Genomic DNA, 27827 nt, shown 5'->3' with positions numbered 1-27827 from the left:
TTCGCTGTTCAGGTGGCTGAGTAGCACATGAGGGACTGTTGGCATTGGATTTAAGGGTCGAGAAGGAAAGGGAAAGAATAAGGAGGAGGGAAAAGATGGGACAAGGGAAAGGGAGAGGTTATTTGGTAGTACTTTCTGAAAGAGGGAGGATGGAGAAAAGGAAAGATTAAGCAGAAGCCACAGGAGAAGAAGCAAGGAAAGTAGGGGACGTTAGACCAGGAGATGAAAATAGCCTCGACAGTTAGGTAGTGTTCAGAATCACACAAAATGCAAGAAAAGTGGCGGCCAGAGGCTGAGTAAATTTTTAGCAATGGGTTTCCCTTTGTGACATATCCAATTATTTTAAACTGAATATCCTTCAAGTGTCAAGGATATTCACTACAAATCAAATGTAGCCAGAGAAGAAATCAAATACTATAATTCAAAAAACAATGACCTGAAATTAGAGAGAGAAAGTAAGAAGCTCTCTAGAATGGAAACTGTCTTCTTCTGGGAGAGTCCCTCACCAGAGTATGTGCTTGTGGGTTTGTTAAAGATGAAACTCTATAACACACCCCAAACAGAAACAAAAAAAATAATAATAATAAAAAGACAGACAAACACACTTAACGGACTCAAAACACAAGGTGGAATTTACCGGCGACACTCTCCATCTACTAAAACTCAAACATGTCAATGACAGAACCAACCAATGAACATTAAGCTCTGTTAATGATTCTGTATTCACTAATATTTCCACACACACAGACAAAAGAAGAATACACTCATATGGATGTATGTTTGGTACTTTTCGTCTGAAATTACAGTCTACATATGAAGTCTGAACTAACAAATATTACTACTGCATATAGAAAAAAAGGATGGTAAAAAGTACATAGCAAAATTATTAATATCTGTTAATGGGCAACATGTATAATAGGGTTTCTTTGTCAATGAGTACTGCTGTGTGCTAGGTTTTTACAGTAAAAAAAAACAAACAAAAAAAACAAACAAAAAAAACTTGATATCCTAAACTAAGTCAACTTTCAAACATTTGGGTTGTAAATATACACTGGTGCTTTTACACCGATTTTGGATTTTAACAGTTAATCATTAATGTAATAACACCAAATGTATTATGCATTATTTATTTTTTTTATTCATTAACGGATTATAAAAACCTAATCTGCTGTTTTAGTCAATATACATATAATAAAGCTGCAGTCCGTAAGTTTTGCCTTGCTGTCGCCATCTCTGTTTGGAAACCTGCAACTGCAGCTGCTTGTGGAAATATCTTCCTTGTGTGGGTTGTGCGCCGGCGCGGCTCCAGCGTGGATGAATCTAATGTGTGGCTGTCGGTCACGGCACAGGTGTGGATACCGCACTTTCTATAATTTCACAGATTCTACATCTTGAATGCATGATCCAAATAAGAGTTTTCACTGGAAAATGTCATCTGAACAAGTAACAACTGCCACTTTTGTTCTGACCAACTGAGGAAAAAAGCATTACAATAAATTGCACTACCAATGGTGATTAAATCCAAAGATCGGTTAGTTCATATCACTTGAAACCTAAAGTATTGTATTGTTTTAAAATTCAATCCGCAATTTATTCCAGCTGCAGTGAGAAAAGGCTATAAACGATCTGTAACTTGCATCATCCTGACGTGCGATACAGCATACTAGCCGGGACAACTTGAGCCCTTCTCAATATCTCTCCTCCGTCCTCTGTCCATCACCCCAGAAACCGATCGAGCTCAGTCATCATGAAAAGACATCTCAATTCTCTAATTGGAGCGCGAGGTGAGGATCAAGGAGGCTTCCAGAGGAGCTTTGAGCGAGTATACAGCGGTGTATCATTTGCGGAAATGATTTTCATCTAAAACCTGATGCACATTTACATTCTCTTCCCCCGTCACATCTGTTGTAATAATTTTAATTTATATTTTACCTTTAAAGTTTAAATAAAACTTATGTCATATTTCAAACAGGGCATCTAGCTTTATAAAAATATATTATGAATGTCTTAAACTTTAACAACATAAGAACGGATTCATTTAGTACAGCTGATGCTACTTTGAAGTGACGCTAAAGGGAGAGAGGATTTATAATTTCACTCGATTCAATTCCTTGGTGCTCGCGTCTTTCCTCTTGCATCCTGAAGGGGTGGAGCTAAGACGTGAGAAAAGGAAGTTAGGATGCACAAATAAGAATTGAGAAGCACCCCTCCTTTATGTTTACAGATGTAAAGTAATGACGCGGTAGCATGCTTGAATTTCCCACAAAAAGCTACCCATTAGGGGTGGGCGAATCGATCTAAATATCGATAGTATCTATACCAACACTGGTATTGGTATCGTATCGATACAATTGTAATTTAATCAATATTTTAATTTAAATATCTCTCATCTACGTTCATTATACTTTGCTTGTGTCTTCTACCTCTACAATCCTGAGCAAACGTTGCTTTCACATCCTGGCCCACTTTGCTACTCCTCCCCCTTCTACTGCTCTGCTGTGATTCGTTGTTGTGTTTTCACGTGACTCACTGACACAACGCGCCGAGGAGCAGCGAACAGAGTGAGCGAAGCTGATAGCACATTCAGAAGGGGGGCTCAGGGAATGTAATTGCACAGTTATATTTGTTCTTTGTTTGTTCTTCAGTAATAATTGTGTGCACTTTATTTCATTTGCTTTTAAAACCAGAAAAAGGGAGAATTTTTTTTTATTCTTTATTTTTATTTTAAAAGGCTGTAAAGAATTCATTCTACAGTGCCTTATAAATAATAATTTTGTGGACTTCAATACATTAATAAAAATATTGCCTAAATAATTGATCATTCATCCACCTCAGGAATAATGACATAGATCTACTGCACTCCTCTACACAAAAGTTTTATTATTATTATTTTTTTTTTAGTAAAAAGTATCGTATTGGTATCGGCGATACTGACCCTATATGTATTTGGTATCGGATCGATACCAAATTTTGCAGTATCGCCCACCACTACTACCCATACCACTCAAATTAGAAAACTTTATTACAAGCTTACCATTTTATAAGGCAATAGTTTTGAACTCTGGCTGGTTGTGTACCTGCTCAAATATTGTTTTTGGATTATTTTTAAGCAAAAAAAAAAAAAGTAAGTTACGGACTGCAGCTTTAAATAATTAACAATACCGTAATCTATACAAAAGAATTTAACTGACCAAATTTCAGAATCACTTAATTTCAAGAACATATATAATATAATAAAGTCAAAGCCATTTTTCACCTCTAAATCTTAAATAACATCACAGCAGAATCAAAGAGTTTTGGATTACATACTGAAGCAAGTGTGTGTGTTTCCAGATGGAAGGGCTGTATTTTTCAGTAGAAACACAAGATTAGCGATTTACAAAAAGGTCAACAGATCGCAGGATTAGATTTACAGAGGAGGAATGTGAGCATTTTCAAATGAGTCAATCCGCTTTTGATCACGTTCCTCAAGCTCTGAGAACACACACCTAATCACCAGTAACTGCTGCTAGTGTAATTATGTAAAATAAGTCAAACACAAACAGTAATACGTAATTGTGAATACCACTAGTATACTGGCGAATTTGAGTTAAACCCTCAACAGTGAATGCATATTTGAATTTATCAACATGATGTTTAACAAGGAGGAGGATTTTAAGAAAACTGTTAGAATTCTTTACAGATGAACTTGCAAGACTTGTGTGGAAACAAACCATTACTTTTGCATCAATGCAATAATCCAGTGCTGCAAAGTGGTTTAGAAATCACACACCTAGAATACAATCACACTCAAAAACTTAATTTAATGTTTATATCACGGAATAAAAGTCTACTGTGAAAATAAACATTAGACAAAGCTACGTGAAGCAGAATCCTCGAATTCAGATTTGTGGAGGTTTGAGGTATTACAGAAATAAAGTGTTCATGCTATGCAAACCACTGTTCAGTCAAAGGATCTTTTGGCACAAAAATGATTCATCTGAAGATCAGAGGTTTGTCACACAGGGCTCATGCCACACAGCATGCTCTTAGAGGAAGACTAGTGTACTTACACGCTGAAGAACGCAGCACTGCACAGCCACACAGGAGACAAGTCATGTGTTAGTGCAGCGGACGGCTGATCTGAGACCTGCTTTACTCCAGAATACCGGCCTTATGCTTTGTGTAGTAAAGTCAGATCAGCAGGGGATAAATTAAGCTTATCGTCAAGATGCATAACATCTGATGTCTAGGTTTCTTTGAACAGGCGGGATTTGCTCTCTCACACCTACACCCGTGAATGTGTCATATTCCTGCAGCTTTTGAGTTGTGTGAGTATTTATGACATACATTATTAAACCACTGGAGACGTACAGTATGTAAGATGTTGGCCAAGGTGACATGATGCGGACATCTCTCTAACAACAAGATGCTTTCAGACAAAAATGCCAACAAGAGACCAAATCCATACAAACAGTGAAGGTTAATATAACTATGAGGAAGATGATACGATTAAACACTTAACATTAAAGTGGCCTATGAGAAGACAGAAAGAGGACAGATACTTACTGTAGCCCATTCCCTGGACAAAGTACTTGAAAGCCTCCGCGAGTTTACCCGGCTGAAAATAGAAAACATCCACATTTAATACAAGTCCAAACCACATCAAACTGATGCAGACATAATGGTGTCATCTTTTAGTCTTACTTGGACAACTTGAGGAAGTCCACCACAATCTGCCATCTGAAGAGAGAAGAAGAAGACAGTAATCAATCCATTCTGTCATACTGGAAATACAATAATCAAAAATCTCATCAGGCGTGAAAAAGTTCACAAAGATATGAACGCAGATGAAGATAATTATTAAAATATCATCTTCATAATTTGGATTTACAGATTCTTTTAGCAGGATATAGGGGAAAACTAGCTGGACTCTATACAGTAAAAGAAAAAAGTCATTAAACTCAAGTCACATTCATACTGTTGTTTTTATGGAACCCATTCAATATGACTACACAATAATAATAATAATAATAATAATAATAGTATTTATTTATTTTATTATTAAAAGTAAACACATCAATAAATTTTTACTATAGCAATCATTTTAGAGTACTACTGAACAACAGTAAAAATACAATAATCATTATTACAACACTGAGACAAATCTGTCATTTGTTGACATTTATATACAATTCTCATTACAAATTTGTTAAAACAGTTGTGCATTGTACATTATAAGTGACCCAGACTTCCAGCGCTTTCAGAACTGAGCTCTGTGACACTGAAAACACTCACAGTATTTCTTTTTTTGACTCAAAAGCTCAACTCAAACTCAGCTGATCTACACAAATCATTCAGACCATATTTTGGAACCAAAACAGCCATTTTTGCCAAAAGGAGACAACTTTGCATTCCTGAATCAAAACATGGTTTTAGGGAGGGGAAAAAAGTGACATGCCTTGAGTAAAGTAGTCTTGGTTGGATTTAGCCTTGAGTTGCATTCAACCTGTGGAAAAATGGATAAAATCCCACACGGTCAGTTCAGAAACATAATCAAAGGTACGAAAAGACAAATAAATTGAAGACCCAGCATTAGTTGCTCAGTCTCACTTTAAAGTAGCCACCCTCAGGCAAACTCAGTGGTGTACCAAGTGTACATAAGCTGTTACTGTATCAAGGATTTGGGAACTGCTGTTTTGGCCAATAAAGATCCAAGACCAGAAGCATGAATTTTAATTGACTTTCTACCATGAATGGACAGATATTTGCCTTTAGCAATAAGTTATTCAAGAGTGCTTTACAACAAAAACAAGTGCATTTTTGACTTTATGATGCACTGCCCCTTTTAGGATGTGGTGTCATTGGTACAACTGGAAAAGAACATGTACGAAGAGATAATGAGCATAATGGGCCTTTCAGAAAGTACACTGTGTTCACTCTCACTGCCAACAGAAGCAATGGCAATGTTCTTGATTAGTCACTCACCACAGCCTCTACCGCTGGTGACGTGTCACCAACGATCAACAAGGCAGGACACCTAAACAACAAGAGAGGACAGTCAAAGGTCTAAGGAAGAGGAAAAAACACGATCAAATATACAAAATGGTTTACAAAAATATACAAAACAACCTACTTCAGTGTGACTGTGTCTTCATTAATTCCCAGGACGGGCCTCTCAATCTCCAGATCTCGCCGACTGTGATAAGGACATTAAACGTTATCAAGATCAGCTCATATGATAATGATGAGAGCATGAACTGATAATGGCACCTGTTGTAGGATTGGCAGAAGAGAGTCAGGTTGTCCTGACTGATGTCTTGAGCGATGTGCAGACGATATGTTTGAATGATCTCCTGGTTCTCTGTCAGCTCGTCCTGAGGAACAAAAACTCAGCTCATCAACACTCGAAGAGAAATCTTTTAGTTCTGAGTGAATTATCTCACAGATGCGGAGGTGAGTGTCATATTTCAAGCCTACCGTGCTGAAGTGGTGTGCCATAATGATATCTACCAGACTGCTGGTCCATCCAGATAACTACAACAGAAACACACGTTCACAGGATCAAAACGAACAGCGTTCCCCACACCTCCACTGACTTGAGGACTTGTTTTCATTATTGTAGCATTCAGGCCTGTAAGGCTATTATGAGCTTTACAACACAGGAAACTTTAAGAAGATCAACTACACTAATCTGTTGAGAAATCTGAAGTATGGAGGAATGGTTAGGGTTAGCTTTTGGCTAGTAATCAAAGGATAGGATCTTTTTATTATGCATAAAGAAAAGAAAATTAATGGCATGCATTGTTAATCAAACTAAAATGCAAATGCAACTAAAATGGTATCAATTAAATAATAATGTGCCTATTAAAAAGTTAGCTTTAGCATATTGCTTGTCACTGGCCTACAGTCCACACTGTCAGATAATAACATACAAAAGGGCAATATGTGCAGCATATTTTAATTATTAATAATGATCTGCACTAAATAAACATGCTAATTTGACAGTGCATCCATAATTTTACCTTAGAGGCAGCCCAGTCAATCCAGCCCTTAGCACAGGGGTCCACATTGATGAGAACCAACCCCTCCACCAGAGCAGGCTCATTCAGCTAAGAGAATGACATTACATGGATTAGTCCATCATTACAGCTCATACTGACTTCAGCACTCAGAGCATCTACTGACTGAGAGGACCAGGTGCTTGACATGAAGCCGATCGAACAGACTAATGAGACCGATTCTTCACTTCTTGTGGTATTGCTACCTATAGACTTGTCAGGGTCATGTGACAGTCAAACACATTGTGATTTGCTTGGGAGCACAACATAATAAAGAAAAAGAAAAGTCAACATTCAACATGAAACCAATGCTGATCCTATTTACTTCCTGAATACTTATTCCCAGTTATGTATTGCATTATATTCTAAAGGTTAAAATAATTTGTCTTCAAATTTTTGATCATCAAACTGGTATGGTTTTGCATCTGCAACAGCTTTCCTTTTTGGTGGAAATGCTTGTTACTGGTAAAAGTTTAATTATGCTAATAAGCAAACAGGTGTTTAAAGCTGCGGTAGGGAACTTTTGACGCTCTAGCGGTTAATAAACAGAACTGCTTGCGTCTTGCGGAAGAACATCGTAGCCGGAACTACTTCTCTCTGTTTATGTCTATGAAGAATCACAAAGGTACTGGGTTACTCTGCCGCGGTACCCCGAAGCAATCTAAAATAGTCCGAATATAAACACTTATTATAGGTGTACCCTAGTGATTCAGGACAAGCTAAAAACACGGTTTGGAAAATGGATTCATGGTGTACTCGCTTATTATATACATTTTTCTACATTTTGAACACAAATAAAGTTACGGACCGCAGCTCTGATTGGTTGTTTTCTTAAGGGGGGCGGTCCGTAACTGCAATTGGCAATAGGAGCACTGGGAGGAGCCAGAGGAGCTTGATTTTTTCACAGATTATCTGTCTCATATTCTACTGTCAGGACATAATGACAGGTTTAACAAATATGTAAAAAATATATTTTTACAAAAGTTACCTACTGCAGCTTTAAAGGGATAATAATTCACACAAAAATGAAAACAGTTACCCTCATGCCATTTTAATATATGAATTTATGAAAGAATGAAAGAAATGTATCAATAAATGGATGAATTTGTACAGAAGAAAGTCACACAATTTTGGAATGAATGAAGGTCAATATATGACGGCAGAATATTTATTTTAGGTGAACTATTCCTTTAGGCATCATTATAAAACTATAGTACATACTGAAGCATTTCTAAAATCTACAAAGTAAAGCCATGCTTTACAGGTCTAAGAAAGTCAACGTTAACCTCAGTGGTGACAAAGCAAAAACGTCAATCTATGTGACCCAAACAGGTAGAGACATCAACACATTGACCAAATTCTCAGCAAGTCCATGTCCAGAGTGCTAACTTACTGCAAGGGCTCACACTTGGTTTTAATGTAGAACTGCGGCTATAGGCAGCCACATGAACTAATCAAATGTCTTGTTACTGTGACCGTGATGGAAAAAAGTTCAGGTTTCACACCTCTTCTTTTTCCTCTCTGTATAAGGCTCTACACAAGACACGCAGACAAACGCAAGCCTTCGATGTAGCACCATCACATGACCACACGTCTAAGGACAAGCATGCGACAACCAGAGTGTAATTCAAATGATTTCTAGTAGTTTAAAGTGCTGAAGTTTTTCTGCAGAGCTGCGTAGGTGTGTGTTTGTTCGAATCGGCCGTCATCACAGAACCCGATGAGCAAGTGGCAGAAATATGATGAACGTGCAAATGCAAGCTGTTTGCAAGGGTGAAAGTGTGATTTGCTGGACTGAAGTAATGGAGTCAGTAGTGAAAGACAGCCAAGGAAAGCCACATTCTTTAGTTAATTTGAGAACATCATTTTATACCTTAATAATAACCAGCAGGAAACATGAGAGTGAGTGTTTTATCCTGTATGTGCGGAGATGGTGAATAAGAGCTTTGTGTAGGGCGAGAGTGTGAATGCATGTGTGAACTTTGAGTCTCAGATGAGGTGTGGGGGATTTATTGAAGACTGACGACAGATGGTTTTACTGCAGACGGACTTCAGAGGTCTTCACCTCTGATGAACTTCACTCAGATGCTCAATTAAACATCTAATGGCTCGTTTCCGCAAGCTACTCTAACTAACGGTTAGATATTACAACATACAATGACCGATCAATGCAAAATAAAAGGGAAGATATATTACTTACAGCCAGCCTAGTGAGGATATATGCTCCTGCACCCACACCGATACCAATCACACTGTTGATTCTGTTAATTAAAGAACAATCGTTCATACACTGCTTATTAACTTGCATACATTCTGAAAAAAAATGCACAAACTATTTGAGGATTTAATAGATGCCATCATGATTTCTTGAACATATGGCATTTATTTTTATTTAATTGTACTGAATTAGGGATCATCTGATCACATCAGTACAGACTAATAGAGGTTTGGACTCACTTTAGCTGCGTCAGAACTGAGGGCAGCATCTCGGCAAGATCATCCATGGTTGGGTACTGGTACCTGGGGGAAAGAAAAGGAAGACCAAAGTGACAAGTTATTCTAGCTTTAATTATTTGAATTATTATAAGTAAGTGTGAAACCCCTGTATAAACAGTTGTGGAACAGATGCCTCAGTGTACTGCTTAGCATGCTGTCTATGACTACAAAACAGTTCATGAACTAGAACTACTTAATGCTTTTCTCCTTCTGAAAGTCATGAAAGTAATATAGTGGTGCTTTTCTTTTGCTATTTAACTAAATGGGAATGCAACATTTTTTTTTCCATTTTCCGCAATAGATGCTTACCCACTTATGATGATTTATGCTTCTGAGAAATGTGGAAGAAGGTCCATTATGGTAACATTCTCAGCAGTTTTGGACATCAATGTAAATTTGAATATTAAAGGATATAGTACTGATAATCAAAAATGCTGTCTATTTAGGCACCTCACTATATTTTGTGTTATTTCTTCAGTAGTTAGTTTTACCCGGTGGGGAAAGGAGGGGCAGATTCTTGCTGGCCTGGAGCATCAACATGGACCACAGCAAAGTGCTGGGTGATCTCCTGCATGTCCTCGAAGTTAAACAGTGTGTTGAAACAGGACTTATCTGCATCGCAAGGGAAAAACAAGACACTTCTCAAACATGTTTTTCATAAATCATTATCAGAGAAAAATGGTACCCTGCAAACCTGAATCTTATGCATGTGCATACTTTGCACACACACAAAACATCAACAACACACCATTACTGTGCCTCGTCTCTATTATTGTGACCTGCCTTTATGTAAAATTGTACGGTCAAATGCTGTTTGCACAGTTAACTCCGTATTCACACATGCACTTTATATAGTCTTGTACAGTCGGCGTATAAATATTAAATCCTATTTTTGTTCTTATTTTTAGTTTTAGCTCCTTTCATTTTACCTCTTATTTAATACTTCAGTCTATTTAGGCAAGCTCTTGCACCGAGCTCCAGATCGAGATCGATTGATGGTTGTTTTGTATTTCTTCAATTTCCAAATAATCACACCAACAGTTGTCTGCTTCTTGCTGATGGTCTTGTAGCCCATTCAAGCCTTGTGTAGATCTACAATCTTGTCTCTGACATGCTTTAACAGATCTTTGGTCTTGCCGGTGGTGCTTGGATGGAAGATACAGATTGTGTGGACAGGTGTCTTATACACCTAACAAGCTGACATTAGGAGGAACTTCTTAAAGTGACAGGACTATCTGTGTTCCTCAGGGGCACACAGACAATCTGTGAAAGACAAAACTCTTACTGGTTGGTAGGGGATCAAATACTTATTTTAGGTTGCTATTTTGTCTCAATCCGTTAAAATAAACCTACCATAAAAATTACAGACCCTTTATTTCTTTGTAAGTGGGCAAACTTACAAAATCAGCAAGGGATCAAGTAAATATCTCCCCAACTGTATATACACACACACATTCTTATATCAGCTTTATATGTGCCATCTGCCACCCTGCTTTCTAAGATGTCGGAATTGGCATCAGTTAAAAAAATAAACGATATTTGTGTACCACTAATAGGGATGTAGGCATATTTAGACACAGCGTTGGTGTTTCTCCAGGAACAGGGTTGAGAAACACTATGTATTATAAACCACCCATTCCTCTCCTCTTCAAGAAGGTGTGCCATATAATGAAAGATTCATTTTGCACTGACAGACAGGAACTCTTAATATATGGAGCGACTTACGGTTGAGTCCAATGTCATGATAGGTGAGAATGACCGGTCTGTTGCCTTTAGGAGTCCCTCTCAAAGTCACATGAAGGACACCGCGAGGAGTCTCGATGTCATGCTCCTGCAACCAATCAGATGTGAATTAATAATAGAAGTGTTTCAAGCATAGAGCTCTATGGAGTTATGCAATGTCTGCATGAATTCACAAATGGCCGTTAAACTGATTCTTACAAGGAAATTTTTGCTCAGCCAGTCATCTCTAAATCAAGAGAAAACTCATGATTAACTCAACGGTTTCTTTTAGCCGTTTCCCAAACAAACTCAGGTCAACGTCAGCTTCAATCATGCCCTTGTGTTTCACCGTGGTGTAGGTTTTGACCCACCCTTGATGTTGTTTGTTGTTGCACATCACCACAACAACCACGGCATTATACGTCAAAGTAAAATATCTGTCACCTTGGACGAAATGGACAGCTCAGCTACAAGACGACACAAACAGGATGAGGCTTGAACCACAAGTATGAGGTGAGAGGCTAACAGCACTACTCTCAGCCTCCTAAGGAGAGAAGAGCAGCAGGTCCGGCTCTAATCTCATTCCCACACAGCGTGAGGTTTCATTATCCTGGACCAAAAGAACCAAAAGCGGCTCTGACCTGTACCAGCAAACCTGCAGACTCCACGCACACTCACAGACACACAAAAGACTATTGTGACCTTAACCCAAGACACAGCATACGCGTTCGTTAATACAAGGAAACTATTTCTTTTTCCTTACACAAGTAAAGTCTCTGATAATGATGTCTTAAGCAGAAGATCTAGAATTCATGCTAGCAGCTGACACCTGAAGCAAACCACAGCAGCAGCCACTCAAGGTAGTAGGTTTAAAAATAGACGAGGCGGTTATATTTGAGTGTGCACACACATATTGCTCTCTCCCTGACATCTGATGTTAGGTAACTGTTGTGTGATCTCTTGATGTACCATTCAAACAGTCTCCAGAAACAGGTGTTTCTACAGTGCTGCCATTTCTACACTGGACGTGAGCAGCACACTGTGACATGACTAAATGTGATCCCTCCCCTTTATAATCAAAGCTGTGTACAATGGAAACAGCCGTTGCAACGCTCCATCTGTTGGTGGACGCCCGGTTTCTATTTGACGTGCAGCACAGCTACTTGTCCATCTGAAATAAAACGGTTTTGTCTGAAAAAAGCTTTTGTGTTTCTATAATTCATGTTGTGAACGCTAAATGCTTAAAGCTTCTGGCCTATTAATTTATGGTCTGTAACATTTTTTAAAGGTTTTAAAATAAGTTTCTTATGTTCACTGAGGCTGAATTTATTTGATCAGAAATAGATAGTAAAAGTAAAAGCACTATTACGCTGAAATGTTAAAATAAAAGAAAATATTCCTTTAATGCAAAGCTGAAGTCTTCAGTGTCACTTGTTTCTTATTACCAATTGTTGAAAACAGCTGTGCTGCCTTATTTATTTTAGAATTTCTTCATGATAATTTGAATAGAAATGAATAGCACTAATTTGAATTTGAATCATTTTGCAACACTATAATTGTCTTTACAGCCAACATTTGATCAATTTAATGCATCCTTTCTAAATAAAAGTATTAATTACTTGAAAAAAAATGGTTGCATGCGATACAAACATCGTGTAAAATAGTTTTGCTACTCTGAAATTATAGTTTAGCAAACAGGATAGTCACTCTCTTCTGTATATCCAAGCAAATTAAATCACAAACCAAGCACTTAAAAGGTCATTGGATGCCCATTTTCCACAAGTAAATATGATTCCTTAGGGTCTTAATGAAAAGTCTGTAACAAAGTTTTAAATTTCTCAATGGTAGTGTAAAAACACCCTTTTTTAGAGCAAGCCATTTTGTAGCATTTTCCTTTAAATGTTAATGAGCTCTGCTGACCCCGCCCCTCTCTTCTGAGCCGCTCTCTGAGGGACTGTTTACTTTAGCCTCATTCACAGTGAAACTTGCTAATAAGCACATAAGGAAAGGTGATTGCAAAGAGTCATTTAAAAACATTTTTCTCATTTCTTCTGGAGGTGAAGCTGAATCACGAATGATTCGCGCGAACATTAACGTAATCTACTGCGTCTTCAGCAGTTCAGATGTCAGGAGTAAATGACGACTGCTGTGTTCATTATCACATCCAAAAACATGTAACCTCAGTTCGTTAGGAGTCTGCTCTGGCGGTGAAACAATGGCGGACTGATGACAGTCACTCAGGGCGGTACTAAGGTTACACACCAGTCCAGTCTGTGCTGAAACACTTCTGTCAATCAATCTATCGTGGGAGGGGCCTGTCTGTGTGACGTCAACACAAACAGACACACTGCACACATATTTCAGCTCAAAATACTTCTAAAAGTGCATGTAGCATCTAATGATTCCTTTAAAAACAAAACAATAAAATCACTGCAAGGGTCACTTTCTTAACCCAAGAAGACACAGTAACAAAAAGACTCTGTATGATTTGTGTTAATTATATTCTTATTATTTATTTTAACTTCCTGTTTGTTGTTGACGGCTGAACTGCGTTTGAAGCTCCGTCACTATATTCTTTTCATTGACTATTTTTAACTTAAAAATCTATTTTATACACCATCGTTTCCGTTTATATAACGCGTGAATATATCCTCTATTGTATTCTACAACAAAAACAATTAGAGCGACTCGCTATCACTAGATTTATTTTGATCTCCCGGGTCCGCTATTAGCTTTTAGCCAGTTAGCATCAGCAAGCGTGGTTGCTGCTAACTGAGCTTACATTGCTAATACTCTATTCACACACATTACCACTGCTGTACTCACTGTAACTTGCTTTAATGGCGGATGAATGTCTCCACTCTGTGCAGCTCGAGCTCGAGGCCGTGGGGAAGCAGATTCGCGACCTGGAACGGAGGCAGGCCGAGCTGAGAGAGCGGAGAGCCGCGCTGGAATCATCCCGGGCTGACGCTCACAAGTCCGGGGTAAGTATACAGCGTGCTGTTAACAGTCCCACCACGTCTACTCCGTGTGTTTCTCTGCGCAGGCCCGGTGCACCCAGGACGCGATCTTCCCAGATGTCCTTCACTGCGACGCCGGGACACCACGGACCCTGGGTGCATCCACAGCGGAGGATGCGAGCCGGGTCCCGGGCGACGACATCTCCCCCTCCTGCCTTCGAGATCTCCATCCAGAACCGCTTCGCTCCCCTCCGCGAGACAGGACGCGACGCTGTGATCATCGGAGACTCCATCGTCCGACACGTAAGTGCTACGTTAGCCGAAGGTAAAGTGCACACTCATTGTTTGCCTGGTGCTCGTGTTCTCGATGTTTCTGCGCAGATACCCGCGATCCTGAAGGACGGCCAGAGCCCCAGAGCGGTCGTGCTTCACGCCGGAGTTAACGACACCACGCTGCGGCAGACGGAGACGCTGAAGAGGGACTTCAGGAGCCTGATCGAGACGGTTCGCAGCACGACGCCCGCGGCGACGATCGTCGTGTCAGGACCACTGCCCACGTATCGACGAGGACACGAAAGGTTCAGTAGACTTTTTGCTTTAAATGAATGGTTGTTGTCATGGTGTAAAGAACAGAAACTGCTATTTGTTAATAACTGGAATCTTTTCTGGGAGCGTCCTAGACTGTTTCGCGCTGATGGATTACACCCCAGTCGAGTCGGAGCGGAGCTTCTCTCTGACAACATCTCCAGGACACTTCGCTCCATGTGACTAGTAAGTCAATTCTCAAATAACCATTATGATGAGTTTTGTTCCACCCGCTTAAATGATAAAAGTACTTGTGCTGTAAAACCTATTAAGACTGTGTCTGTTCCCAGAATAGTGAGGTCAAAATATAAATATAAATATAATGTAGGATCTAGAAAAAATCTTATCGTAATTAAACCAGAAAAATGTAAAGTAAATGAACAAAAACAATTTTTAAAGTTTGGGCTCATAAATATTAGATCACTCACACCAAAAGCAGTTATTGTAAATGAAATTATCACAGATAATAGTTTTGATTTACTCTGCTTGACTGAAACCTGGCTAAAACCAAATGATTATTTTGGTCTAAATGAGTCTACTCCACCAAACTACTGTTATAAGCATGAGCCCCGTCAGACTGGTCGTGGCGGGGGTGTTGCAACAATATATAGTGATATTCTCAATGTTACCCAGAAAACAGGATACAGGTTTAACTCTTTTGAAATACTAATGCTAAATGTTACTCTGTCAGACATGCAAAAGAAATCTAATGTATCTCTTGCTCTGGCTACTGTGTATAGAACACCAGGGCCGTATACAGAATTCCTAAAAGAATTTGCAGATTTCCTCTCAGACCTTCTAGTTACAGTTGATAAGGCGCTAATCATGGGAGATTTTAATATTCACGTTGATAATACAAATGATACATTAGGACTTGCGTTTACTGACCTAATAAACTCCTTTGGAGTCAAGCAAAATGTCACCGGGCACACTCATCGTTTTAATCATACACTAGATTTAATTATATCGCATGGAATCGATCTTACTGCTATAGATATTGTACCTCAAAGTGATGATATTACAGACCATTTCCTCGTATCGTGCATGCTGCGTATAACTGATATTAACTATATGTCGCAGCGATACCGTCTGGGCAGAACTATTGTTCCAGCCACCAAAGACAGATTCGCAAATAACCTGCCTGATCTATCTCAACTGCTATTTGTACCCAAAAATACACATGAATTAGACAAAATTACTGACAACATGGGCACTATTTTCTCTAATACATTAGAAGCTGTTGCCCCAATCAAATTGAAAAAAGTTAGAGAAAAACGTACTGTACCATGGTATAACAGTAATACTCACTCTCTCAAGAAAGTAACTCGTAGTCTTGAACGCAAATGGAGAAAAACTAACTTAGAAGTTTTTAGAATTGCATGGAAAAACAGTATGTCCAGCTATAGACAGGCTCTAAAAACTGCTAGGGCAGAGCATATACACAAACTCATTGAAAATAACCAAAACAATCCAAGGTTTTTATTTAACACAGTGGCTAAGTTAACAAATTACCAGATGCCACCTGATTCAAATATTCCACCAACGTTAAATAGTAATGACTTTATGAATTTCTTCACTGATAAAATAGATAACATTAGAAATACAATAGCGAATGTAGATTCTACAGCATCTAACACTTCAGTTTCATCCATCGCACCCAAACATAAACTGCAGTGCTTTACAACCATAGGACAGGAGGAGCTAAATAAACTTATCACTGTATCTAAACCAACAACATGTTTATTAGATCCTGTACCCACTAAATTACTGAAAGAGCTGTTACCTGTAGCCGAAGAACCGCTTCTCAATATCATAAACTCGTCGTTATCTTTAGGACACGTCCCAAAACCATTCAAGCTGGCGGTTATCAAGCCTCTTATTAAGAAACCAAAACTAGATCCTAGTGTACTGGCAAATTATAGGCCTATTTCAAATCTTCCATTTATGTCTAAAATTTTAGAAAAAGTTGTGTCTGCTCAATTGAGCACCTTCCTGCATAAAAATGATCTGTATGAAGAATTTCAGTCAGGTTTTAGGCCCCACCATAGCACAGAAACTGCACTTGTTAAAATTACAAATGACCTGCTCCTTGCGTCAGACCAAGGCTGCATCTCATTTCTAGTCTTACTTGATCTTAGTGCTGCGTTCGACACCATAGATCATGACATACTCATAGATCGATTACAAAACTATACAGGTATTCAAGGGCAGGCTCTAAGATGGTTTAGATCCTACCTGTCCGATCGCTACCATTTTGTTTACTTAAATGGGGAGTCATCTCATTTATCATCAGTAAAATATGGAGTGCCACAAGGATCCGTCCTAGGTCCCCTTCTATTTTCAATATACATGTTGCCCCTTGGTAATATTATTAGAAAATACGGAATTAGCTTCCACTGTTATGCTGATGATACTCAGCTTTATATATCAACGAGACCAGATGAAACTTCCCAATTATCTAAGCTAACAGATTGTGTTAAAAATGTAAAAGATTGGATGACAAAGAATTTTCTCCAATTAAATTCGGATAAGACGGAGATATTAATTATTGGACCAAAAAACACTACACAGAATCTTGTAGATTACAATCTGCAACTAGACGGATGTACTGTAACTTCCTCTACAGTCAGAAATCTGGGTGTTATATTAGACAGCAATTTGTCTTTTGAAAATCATATTTCCAATGTTACAAAAATTGCATTCTTCCATCTTAGAAACATTTCCAAGCTACGAAACATGTTATCTGTTTCTGATGCAGAAAAGCTAGTTCATGCATTCATGACCTCTAGACTGGACTATTGTAATGCACTTCTAGGTGGTTGTCCTGCTTCTTCAATAAACAAGCTACAGGTCGTCCAAAATGCAGCAGCGAGAGTCCTTACGAGGTCAAGAAAATATGATCATATTACCCCAATTTTACAGTCTCTGCACTGGCTACCTATTAAGTTCCGCATCAGTTACAAATTATCATTACTTACCTATAAGGCCCTAAATGGTTTAGCTCCAGCGTACCTAACTAGCCTTCTACCACGTTACAACCCATCACGCACCCTAAGGTCACAAAACGCTGGACTTTTGGTAGTTCCTAGGATAGCAAAGTCCACTAAAGGAGGTAGAGCCTTCTCACATTTGGCTCCCAAACTCTGGAATAGCCTTCCTGATAATGTTCGGGGTTCAGACACACTCTCTTTGTTTAAATCTAGATTAAAAACACATCTCTTTCGCCAAGCATTCGAATAATGTATCTTTTTAATTGTGAGTGTAGTTGCATCTGATCAAAGGTGCATTTTTATTCATTAGCTTGGGTTAAACTAATTTTACTTTGTTGGATCAGCAGCTATGCTAATGATGTCTGTATTTTGTTTCTATGTTTTGCCACGGGATTCACATCCCGTGGTAACTAGGATTTACACAAGCTCCAGTCTGGATCCAGAACACCTGAGAAGAGATGATGCTGACCCTCAGAGGACCTCAGATGATGCTAACCCTGAATGAACAAACAGAACTAACAATTATTCCTAAATGTGTGACTTAATCATATAATAACTTAATTAATAATATTGATAGTTCATCGTCTAGCTGACTACGTCTTGTATTATTATTATTTTTTAGTTTTTCTAAAATCCTGTCAAATGTGCACAAACTACTAGCTACTACTAAATATTGTAGAAACATAATTTTCTGTAAAGTTGCTTTGTAACGATTTGTTTTGTAAAAAGCGCTATACAAATAAACTTGAATTGAATTGAATTGAATTTTGTTTAATATATTAGACCACTGTATATTACAAAGCAAATATTACTACTTTAATGCAGCTGGCAGATTTTACATTGCATAAACAGCTTAGTTCATGACTGTTAGAAGTTGTTTGCTGGTTGAAGTACAGAAAAATATTATTATTATTATTATTATTATTATTATTATTATTATTATTATCTGCACAACAAAACCTGAAATGTGTGTCAAGTAAATGTATTCTATTATATATGCATTATTATGTATATATGCTATAGCACATCACATATACATTAATATCAGCGAGAGTACCAGTAGTAAGACTTTACCATAGGGTCTCATTTGTTAATTTAATATGTATATGTAGTGACTGATTATGATTAATAAATGCTGTGCAAATATTTGTTTAACTAATATAACTAACTAATGTTAACTAAAACCTTAATGTCATCATCATCATCATCATTTCTTTACATGTATTTCTTTATTTTCTGCATTTTGCATATGCAGTGTTTGTAATAATAATTATTATTATCAACAGGGGGAGCAATTTACATCAAGTGACAAATTCTTTTTGGAATGTCCTTGCTCCTTCTTTTTAACACATCACTCCCCAAAAAGGTCTGGATGTGAGACAAACTACTAAAATGCACCATAAACTGTGACTCACACATGCTTCACTGTCATCACCCTCACACACATACACTCAAAGGCCTCCCCTCTGACACTTACAAACACATAAAAGTACATGATTGCCACACATTCGTAAACATCCATCAGAAAGGATTCAGATAACGCCCATTCTTCACCCACACTCCCTAGGACACGACTCGAACCCCTTCAGCATTCACACACGACCTGAGAGCATGAGCAGATCACGTCTGCAAAGTTCCCGCTGGTGCAACAGGCTACTCCGACACAAAACACAGTCTTTCTGTTAGCACTCACCACACTGCTCACTGCACAGGAAACCTGGTTGATGTCCAGCACTGCCGTCATGTTTCATCCAGTGATCACAGAACAGACGCTTTCTCCTGTTGCCTCTTCTCACGCTCCTCGGAGAGAGGGGCGGTGGCACGAGGTAAGGGAGGGGACAGCCACGATTAACACAAGCAGGGCAGCCCGTCGCTTTGAACACCCACCAATAACAAATAAAAGCCTTTTTCCTCCTCAGTAGAAAATGACGTTGGTAAAATGAGAGTATAATAGAGGGATCCAAAGCAAAGCGGACAAATAAATGCCTGGAGATTGTGTTTGAGAGAGAGGAGGGCACTGGAGCTGCTCTAACTGGATTTAAAGGGTCAGCTGGAGGGGGTGGGGTGTGTAAAACCCAGCTTCTGTGACGGTCTCAGAGTGCTGGTAAGGGTGATTTTTGGGAAATGTAATTACATCATCCAAAAGTGAATGGAACATGCGGTAACATCCAAGCTGCTGTTGCCATAGTGATTTGCATGGACAACTCATGTGGTGACAATACGTGGATGAATATTTCAAAATGTCTGCGCTTTTGTGGTTCAAGACAGAAAATGTGAAAGGAGAGGATATTAGAGGCTCTGCTGTGGGAAATGTTATCGTCTGCCACACTGTAGTCCCTTAATCCTAGGCTAAACCTGGTAAAGCAGGTTTTTCTGTCCGGAGAGCGCAGCCTGGCTGCAGTGCTGGAGAACTGTGAGGAGGAGGGATACTACTTCTGCTTTGCATCAGGGAGTTACAATGACATTTTTAGGCATGATATCACTCTCTTCAATGACAAACTTTCCCAACATGTTCAGGAGAATGATCATTATAAGTCTGACGTGGAACTTTTGACTAACACCCTTGTGAAAAGATGTGCTTAACTGGGTTTAATGTGCACTTCTACTGTACAAGTACAGAACAAATATATAAACTAACTGTGCTTGCAAATAATTTTATTGAAATAAAAGGCCACTTGAGTGAACTTTAATTGACTTAACAGAAAAGTGCACTTTAAGTTTTACTTCACGTAGTACACGGTGTTAATCTTTTGTCATGCTTAAAGGAGTATGCTTATTTTGATGTGTTGACTAACATGTTAAACCACTTAGTAAGTTAAATTTAATCTACTTTAATTGTACTTAAATTCGTTGCTACAAATGAGTTATTAGAAATTCAGAAATGACATTAAAGTATATTTTTGTCAGTACATTTAACCATTTTTCAGAGATAATAAAAAATGAAGTCATTAAAAATGAAATAAAAAGTATTTCTTAAAAGCAATCTAAAGTTACATTTCATCTATTTTATTTGACCTCAATGAACATGCAATTAAACTGTCCGTAAACACTGCGTTAAGTTCACACTTTAGAGTATTCTTTTAAAAGAACAATACTTTCATAATAAGTACTCTTTTTAAATGCTTTTCACAAGGGCACTCTTTAAAAATTGCATAAAATCAAGTCTCGATGACTCAGACTTTTGTCTTGGCCAGAAAAAGCTGGTGAATCTCCAAACATTAAGTTACTACCAATGAGTTTATTTTTAATTTATTTATTTGTTTGTGCAGTCTACAGGTAAATCTGAAATAGATAACAGTACAACAACAGTCTGAACAGCCTCCAAATAACTGCAGAGTCTGCGGTCTCCTGAACAGGGCACTTCAGATACCCAGAGGACCCTGGGCTACAGCATCACACAGCAGTCTTGTGTTTCTCGTTAATCTGTACATTAACAAAGATACACACACAGAACAGCTTTCATGCTTGGCTTATTTACTAGCGCATTGTGCATTCCACTCATAGTACATTGGTGGAACCTACCAAATACACAAACTGTGTGGGGGACACCTAAACTGAACCATCCACTATATACCTACTACAAGCAGAGTGTCGCTGAAAATGAGTGTGTGAGTCTGTTTACAGAATGCCGTCATTCCTGCTGCAAACCCCTATATACAGTCAATTATTTGAAAAATTTAATTGATCTGCAGCCAGTAGGCCCCTCCCCAGTGTTGTAAAATGAGTGTGCTTTACTCTAACAGATGTGAACTGAAGGAATGGGACAGAGAAGAAATCATGGAGCAGGGAATGATGGGTCACTGTGAGCACCACAGGACAGCTGAGCATAAAATGAGACAGAGTAAGTGTGAAGGGTGTAATGTGCGTTAGATAAACATCCACAACCATGTCCGATACTGTTGATTTCTGATTAGGCACAGAAACGGACCCTGAATTCACTAAACACATGAAAGGAAGGCTCAGATATTGTCAATCAATAAACAAATACCACTGTTATTCACATATTCACTGTTAGTTATAATCTGATTCGTAAGCACTGGCGTGTTTACAGCATCACACTACACTGTAAAGCTACAGGCAAGTAAACTTGACCTAGATCATATCAGATCGTGCACTTTGCAATTCAACAATGCAAGACAAATGGTTTGTGAAATAGGTCATCTTGGATCATTAGCCTCATGCAACAATTCTGAGAGTCAGAGATGAAAACAGCACAATAGAGATGAAACGGTGTACGTGAACCTGCTCCTGTTTTTTGCAACAACGACAAAAAAACAACAACACAAAAACATAATTGTTTATGTCTTTAGTTTTTTGTGCAAAGAACAGGAGCAGGTTCACGTACACCATAATTATATATATATATATAATTACGGTGCATATTAAAACATTTAATTTATATAGAATGATATATAGAATTTTACAAAAAAAAAAAAAACACTTTATGGTGTATGTATAGAGTAAAAATAGTGTCAAGCATTGACAATAAGGTCATGCATTTCATCATAATTCTGCAACATACGAAAATGTAGAGAAAAAAAATGAAGTGGTCAGAATACTCTAATTATCACGACCCCTGATGGAAATAGGCCTTTAAAACAGTAAACACAAACCATCATAATTAAATATTATTCTATCGTTACTTTCATACCTGTAATGAACTCATATTACATCTTCTATAAAAACTATAAAAACAAAAAAGCATGTGAACTGCTACAAAAGCCACGAGGACCCCAAGCCAATGAAGATGAAGAAACCTGCATAATGATGTTGAAGGCGTCTAAGTGACAGCGAGATTCGTCCCTGATCTTTGAAAATACCAACCGTTTCTAAACCTATGAGCATAACCCAGAAACACAGGTTAACCCTTGACATTTCAGACGGTGTAACCTCGTCCCAGGATGCACCTGAGTTTCTGATGGATGAGAGAGTGGGTGAAGGGGAACAAGGATTTCCCTGTGAAAGCCCCCTGTGCTATGGCCCACGCGTGTACACCCCAGCATTGGAACACACCCCTGATCAGTGTAACTGTATGCAAGTGCGAGCGCTTGAGAGCGGCCACATCAAGCAGCAGGTGTATCCTGCCACAGCAGCAGTTGAGGATGCTCCAAATCTGCTACGCTGTCAGAGATGAGAGAGGCAGAGGGTTTTGATCTCAGAAGTTACAATTTCAGTTCTGTCTCTTCACTGTCTGACAACTATGAAAAAGTGATGTTAAAAGAGAATGCAATACTCTTCATGACCCAAAGAGGGCAGCGTGCATCTCCACAATCCTGTCCTCTATTTTCTCACAAAAATGTATACTGAGCCAAGGATACATGCCAACGAAACAATGTTCAATCAAGTTGATGCAACAGTTATCAAGAACTAAGACTAAAAAATGTTTTTGGCTGTGGCTGAAAGACTACATACAGTATTGTTCAAAATAATAGCAGTACAATGTGACTAACCAGAATAATCAAGGTTTTTAGTATATTTTTTATTGCTAGGTGGCAAACAAGTTACCAGTAGGTTCAGTAGATTGTCAGAAAACAAACAAGACCCAGCATTCATGATATGCACGCTCTTAAGGCTGTGCAATTGGGCAATTAGTTGAAAGGGGTGTGTTCAAAAAAATAGCAGTCTACCTTTGACTGTACAAACTCAAAACTATTTTGTACAAACATTTTTTTTTTTTTTCTGGGATTTAGCAATCCTGTGAATCACTAAACTAATATTTAGTTGTATGACCACAGTTTTTTAAAACTGCTTGACATCTGTGTGGCATGGAGTCAACCAACTTGTGGCACCTCTCAGCTGTTATTCCACTCCATGATTCTTTAACAACATTCCACAATTCATTCACATTTCTTGGTTTTGCTTCAGAAACAGCATTTTTGATATCACCCCACAAGTTCTCAATTGGATTAAGGTCTGGAGATTGGGCTGGCCACTCCATAACATTAATTTTGTTGGTTTGGAACCAAGACTTTTCCCGTTTACTAGTGCGTTTTGGGTCATTGTCTTGTTGAAACAACCATTTCAAGGGCATGTCCTCTTCAGCATAGGGCAACATGACCTCTTCAAGTATTTTAACATATGCAAACTGATCCATGATCCCTGGTATGCGATAAATAGGCCCAACACCATAGTAGGAGAAACATGCCCATATCATGATGCTTGCACCTCCATGCTTCACTGTCTTCACTGTGTACTGTGGCTTGAATTCAGAGTTTGGGGGTCGTCTCACAAACTGCCTGTGGCCCTTGGACCCAAAAAGAACAATTTTACTCTCATCAGTCCACAAAATGTTCCTCCATTTCTCTTTAGGCCAGTTGATGTGTTCTTTGGCAAATTGTAACCTCTTCTGCACATGCCTTTTTTTTAACAGAGGGACTTTGCGGGGGATTCTTGAAAATAGATTAGCTTCACACAGACGTCTTCTAACTGTCACAGTACTTACAGGTAACTCCAGACTGTCTTTGATCATCCTGGAGGTGATCATTGGCTGAGCCTTTGCCATTCTGGTTATTCTTCTATCCATTTTGATGGTTGTCTTCCGTTTTCTTCCACGTCTCTCTGGTTTTGCTCTCCATTTTAAGGCATTGGAGATCATTTTAGCTGAACAGCCTATCATTTTTTGCACCTCTTTATAGGTTTTCCCCTCTCTAATCAACTTTTTAATCAAAGTACGCTGTTCTTCTGAACAATGTCTTGAACGACCCATTTTCCTCAGCTTTCAAATGCATGTTCAACAAGTGTTGGCTTCATCCTTAAATAGGGGCCACCTGATTCACACCTGTTTCTTCACAAAATTGATGACCTCAGTGATTGAATGCCACACTGCTATTTTTTTGAACACATCCCTTTCAACTAATTCAACTAACTGCCCAATTGCACAGCCTTAAGAGCGTGCATATCATGAATGCTGGGTCTCATTTGTTTTCTGAGAATCTACTGAACCTACTGGTAACTTGTTTGCCACATAGCAATAAAAAAATATACGAAAAACCTTGATTATTCTGGTTAGTCACATTGTACTGCTATTATTTTGAACAATACTGTAGGTCTGATAGAAATTCTGATCCCGGATACTAAAATCAATACCATGCAATCATCATGCTAAAATACACAGCATTATACAGCACCAACAGAGGAGGACTTAAAAAAATAAAAAAAGATTACAATTATTATAAAATTAAATTATATATAAATGTGTGTGTGTGTGTGGGCATGTTTTTGTGACATATCAGGACACAACTCTGTATAATGACATGGGTATGACACGGTATGACATGGGTATTACAAGGAGAGGGTGACTTATGAGGATATAAGCCATGTCCCCATTTTTCAAAACGCTTATAAATCATACAGAATGAGTTTTTTTTTGAGAAAGTAAAAATGCACAAAGTTTCCTGTGAGGGTTAGGGTTGGGGTAGGGTTGGTGAATGGCGATAGAATATACAGTTTCTACAGTATAAAAACCATTACGCCTATGGGATGTCCCCACTTTTCACAAAAACAAACATGTGTGTGTGTGTGTGTGTGTGTGTGTGTGTGTGTGTGTGTGTGTGTATAAATATAAAATGTTTAAAGAGGATACAAAAATGCCACAGTGAGTGGCATTAGGGATGGACGAAAGTGCACTGTTGTAAAGGAAAAGGCACAAATTATGTAGTAATAGTGGGAAAAAAGGCAAAACATGCAGTCTATCATACTTGACTAGTTTTGTAAATGATATAATTGCTGCTAGAGATTAATTCTGTAACTTGTAAACATGTTTTTGTGTGTACAAGCAACAGAGAGTAAAAAACTGTAGTATGGATGGTAACGAGAGTAAATGGTCATCCCTTGTGTCTGTCCTTTTCCAGCAGAGTGTGCCCCACGCCTGAATGAACACAAGCACTGCCCCGTGTGCCATCTGACCCGATGCCATACCCCTACAGACCCAATGCTGCGCCATCACACTATAATAACTCAGACTCTGAGAGAGGACAGACAACAAGCTCGCAAAGTTAATAATGCTGATGGCCCAAACAGCAGCTAGAGTAGTTAAAATAAATAAATGAACCCATACAGAACAAATCAAACAGAACTAAAACATCAAAACACAGTAACTCTGCATGTTTTGTGAGAACAGCTTGAATGTTGCATGTATTTACACCGCCCTCTTCAGGAGAAGCCCAACAGGTGTCAGCTTACATCATCCACACACCGTCACCATAGCAACTGCTCAGCCTTATGACATCAGCTTCCAGAGAACTATAAACCATAAAAAAAATAGTAATGTCATCAGGCATTATGAGGCTTCAAGTAAGCATCAGGCCTGGACTCTACAGGCAGTTGTTTCGTTTCTAATGAGTTCCTCTAGTTTACCCTTACAGCGGTTTCCTCTTTCTCTCTTTGCAGGAGTTCAGAGACATTAGCTACATTATGCAATACTTTAAGTCCTCCTGTTGCATAGATACAAGCTCTAGTAGAAACCCAATTGAAGAGGAAAAAAAAAAAATCAGCTTTTACACCTTAACACAGAAGACAAACAGTACATCTCGTCTCGTTTATTCTTCATTCGAATGACCACTAACACATTCAGCATCTTCTCAGGTGTGTGAATGTGTGATGATGTAACCCTTGTCTGAGACACAAACCTGCAGATTGAGGATACATTTAAACATGTGAACACTGGCATGATCCTCAATCCTCACAGCATGATAAATGACCGTGTTATTTAGAGCACTCTTCAAATACTCCAAATGAGTTTCACTACAGAGTAAAGACCAAACCTCAGGAAGATCAGATAAATGAGCCTCTTTAATACTTTAGGAGCTGAAAGACCTGAAACCCGGGGAGAGAGGGAACTGTTAAGAGGAATTACTAAGAGTGTTTAGAATACACAATTCACTTCTCTTTGTATGCAACAAATAAACATTTTATATATAAAATAACAGATCATGCATTATGGATTTTATGTACAAGAAGTCATGCAAAAAAAAAAGTTTCAGTAAAAAAAAAAAAAAACTACAAGAAAAAAAAAATGTAATTAAAAACAAATATATATATAAAAATGTTTAATGTAAACACTGTCAAATGTCACCAAAAAAACAGCCATAAATTTACAACGGATGATAATTTACTATAAAGAATGATAATTTATAAATAAGAAATAAAGAAGTCATATAACGTTGATCAATATAACATTATTTGGAGTATCCGGTGTAATTTGGTGTTTGCGGGTTTAGGTTCAAAAAACACATTTAGCATATCATGTACATTATTGTTTCTCCTCTATGCCCCATCTTTCTGAAACGCATCATTTTGTACAAAGCTCATTGTTCTGAAAAACGAGGTGTGCTCTGATTGGCCAGCTATCCAGTGCATTGTGATTGGCTGAATGCCTCAAGCCTGACTGAAATGTTACACCCTTCACTATACTGTGATGCCAAGTCCCAGTGCGATGAGACTCAGTCCAGCTGCTCTGTTCTGACTCTGTGTTTCAGAAGCACCAGACTGTCCTTGCAAAGTCCGAATTGCCCCAATTTATAAAAACAGCCGTTGTCCCACAGACGCATTACAGGCTACTGGTTCAGCAAACAGTCCTCATCCTCAATAAAATGCATTGCACACATCTGAATATTTGGGTTGAACTGTTCAAGAACAGTGTTGTAAATACCAAACAAACAAAGTAGTTTCGCTTTCACAAGGAAACACACAGCGTCTCCACGACATGTCACCCGCAGCAACAGAGAGAATAAAAGTTACGCATTCTTTCTCTGTGTGAACATTTGGGAGGTGTTATGCAAATCTCCCCACATTGTGACAGACATTTGGGGGCGTGTTAGAATTAGCATTTTAGTTCAACTTTAACTTTTATAAAGAATATCTCTTTGGATTTGAGACTTTAGTCTTTATGCACCATATGATCATATCATATGACCCCTTTACATTTTTTATATATTTTAAAAATCAAAAGCACTTGTGCCTGTGGTACCTAAAAGGGGAATACTTTGACATGTCTTGAGAAATTCCACATGTCCCTTAGTAATAGGAATAGCTTT

General features: G+C 38.4%; 1 protein-coding gene across 3 annotated transcripts in view; it reads right to left on the bottom strand.

The window, feature by feature from the left end:
• The window catches only part of LOC113093000 (protein NDRG3-like), a 70908-nt gene that overhangs the window by 3105 nt on the left and 39976 nt on the right, over positions 1-27827 (bottom strand). For 2 of the 3 annotated variants that reach the window (XM_026258818.1, XM_026258819.1), the window contains exons 4-15: positions 11262-11367; positions 10028-10148; positions 9498-9560; positions 9241-9301; positions 7005-7091; positions 6460-6516; positions 6253-6356; positions 6116-6178; positions 5968-6019; positions 5441-5488; positions 4687-4722; positions 4549-4600 (exon numbers count right to left, since the gene is read on the bottom strand). In XM_026258818.1, the coding sequence (XP_026114603.1) occupies positions 4549-4600; positions 4687-4722; positions 5441-5488; positions 5968-6019; positions 6116-6178; positions 6253-6356; positions 6460-6516; positions 7005-7091; positions 9241-9301; positions 9498-9560; positions 10028-10148; positions 11262-11367 (850 nt within the window). Of the gene's footprint in view, positions 1-4548; positions 4601-4686; positions 4723-5440; positions 5489-5967; positions 6020-6115; positions 6179-6252; positions 6357-6459; positions 6517-7004; positions 7092-9240; positions 9302-9497; positions 9561-10027; positions 10149-11261; positions 11368-19486; positions 19713-27827 lie in introns of those variants that run through there. The other variant, XM_026258820.1, reaches the window with a different exon arrangement.

The sequence above is a fragment of the Carassius auratus genome, unplaced genomic scaffold (assembly GCF_003368295.1).
Source record: "Carassius auratus strain Wakin unplaced genomic scaffold, ASM336829v1 scaf_tig00214826, whole genome shotgun sequence".
NCBI classification, from domain to species: Eukaryota; Metazoa; Chordata; class Actinopteri; order Cypriniformes; family Cyprinidae; genus Carassius; species Carassius auratus.
This window is presented reverse-complemented; position numbering and strand designations above follow the sequence as displayed.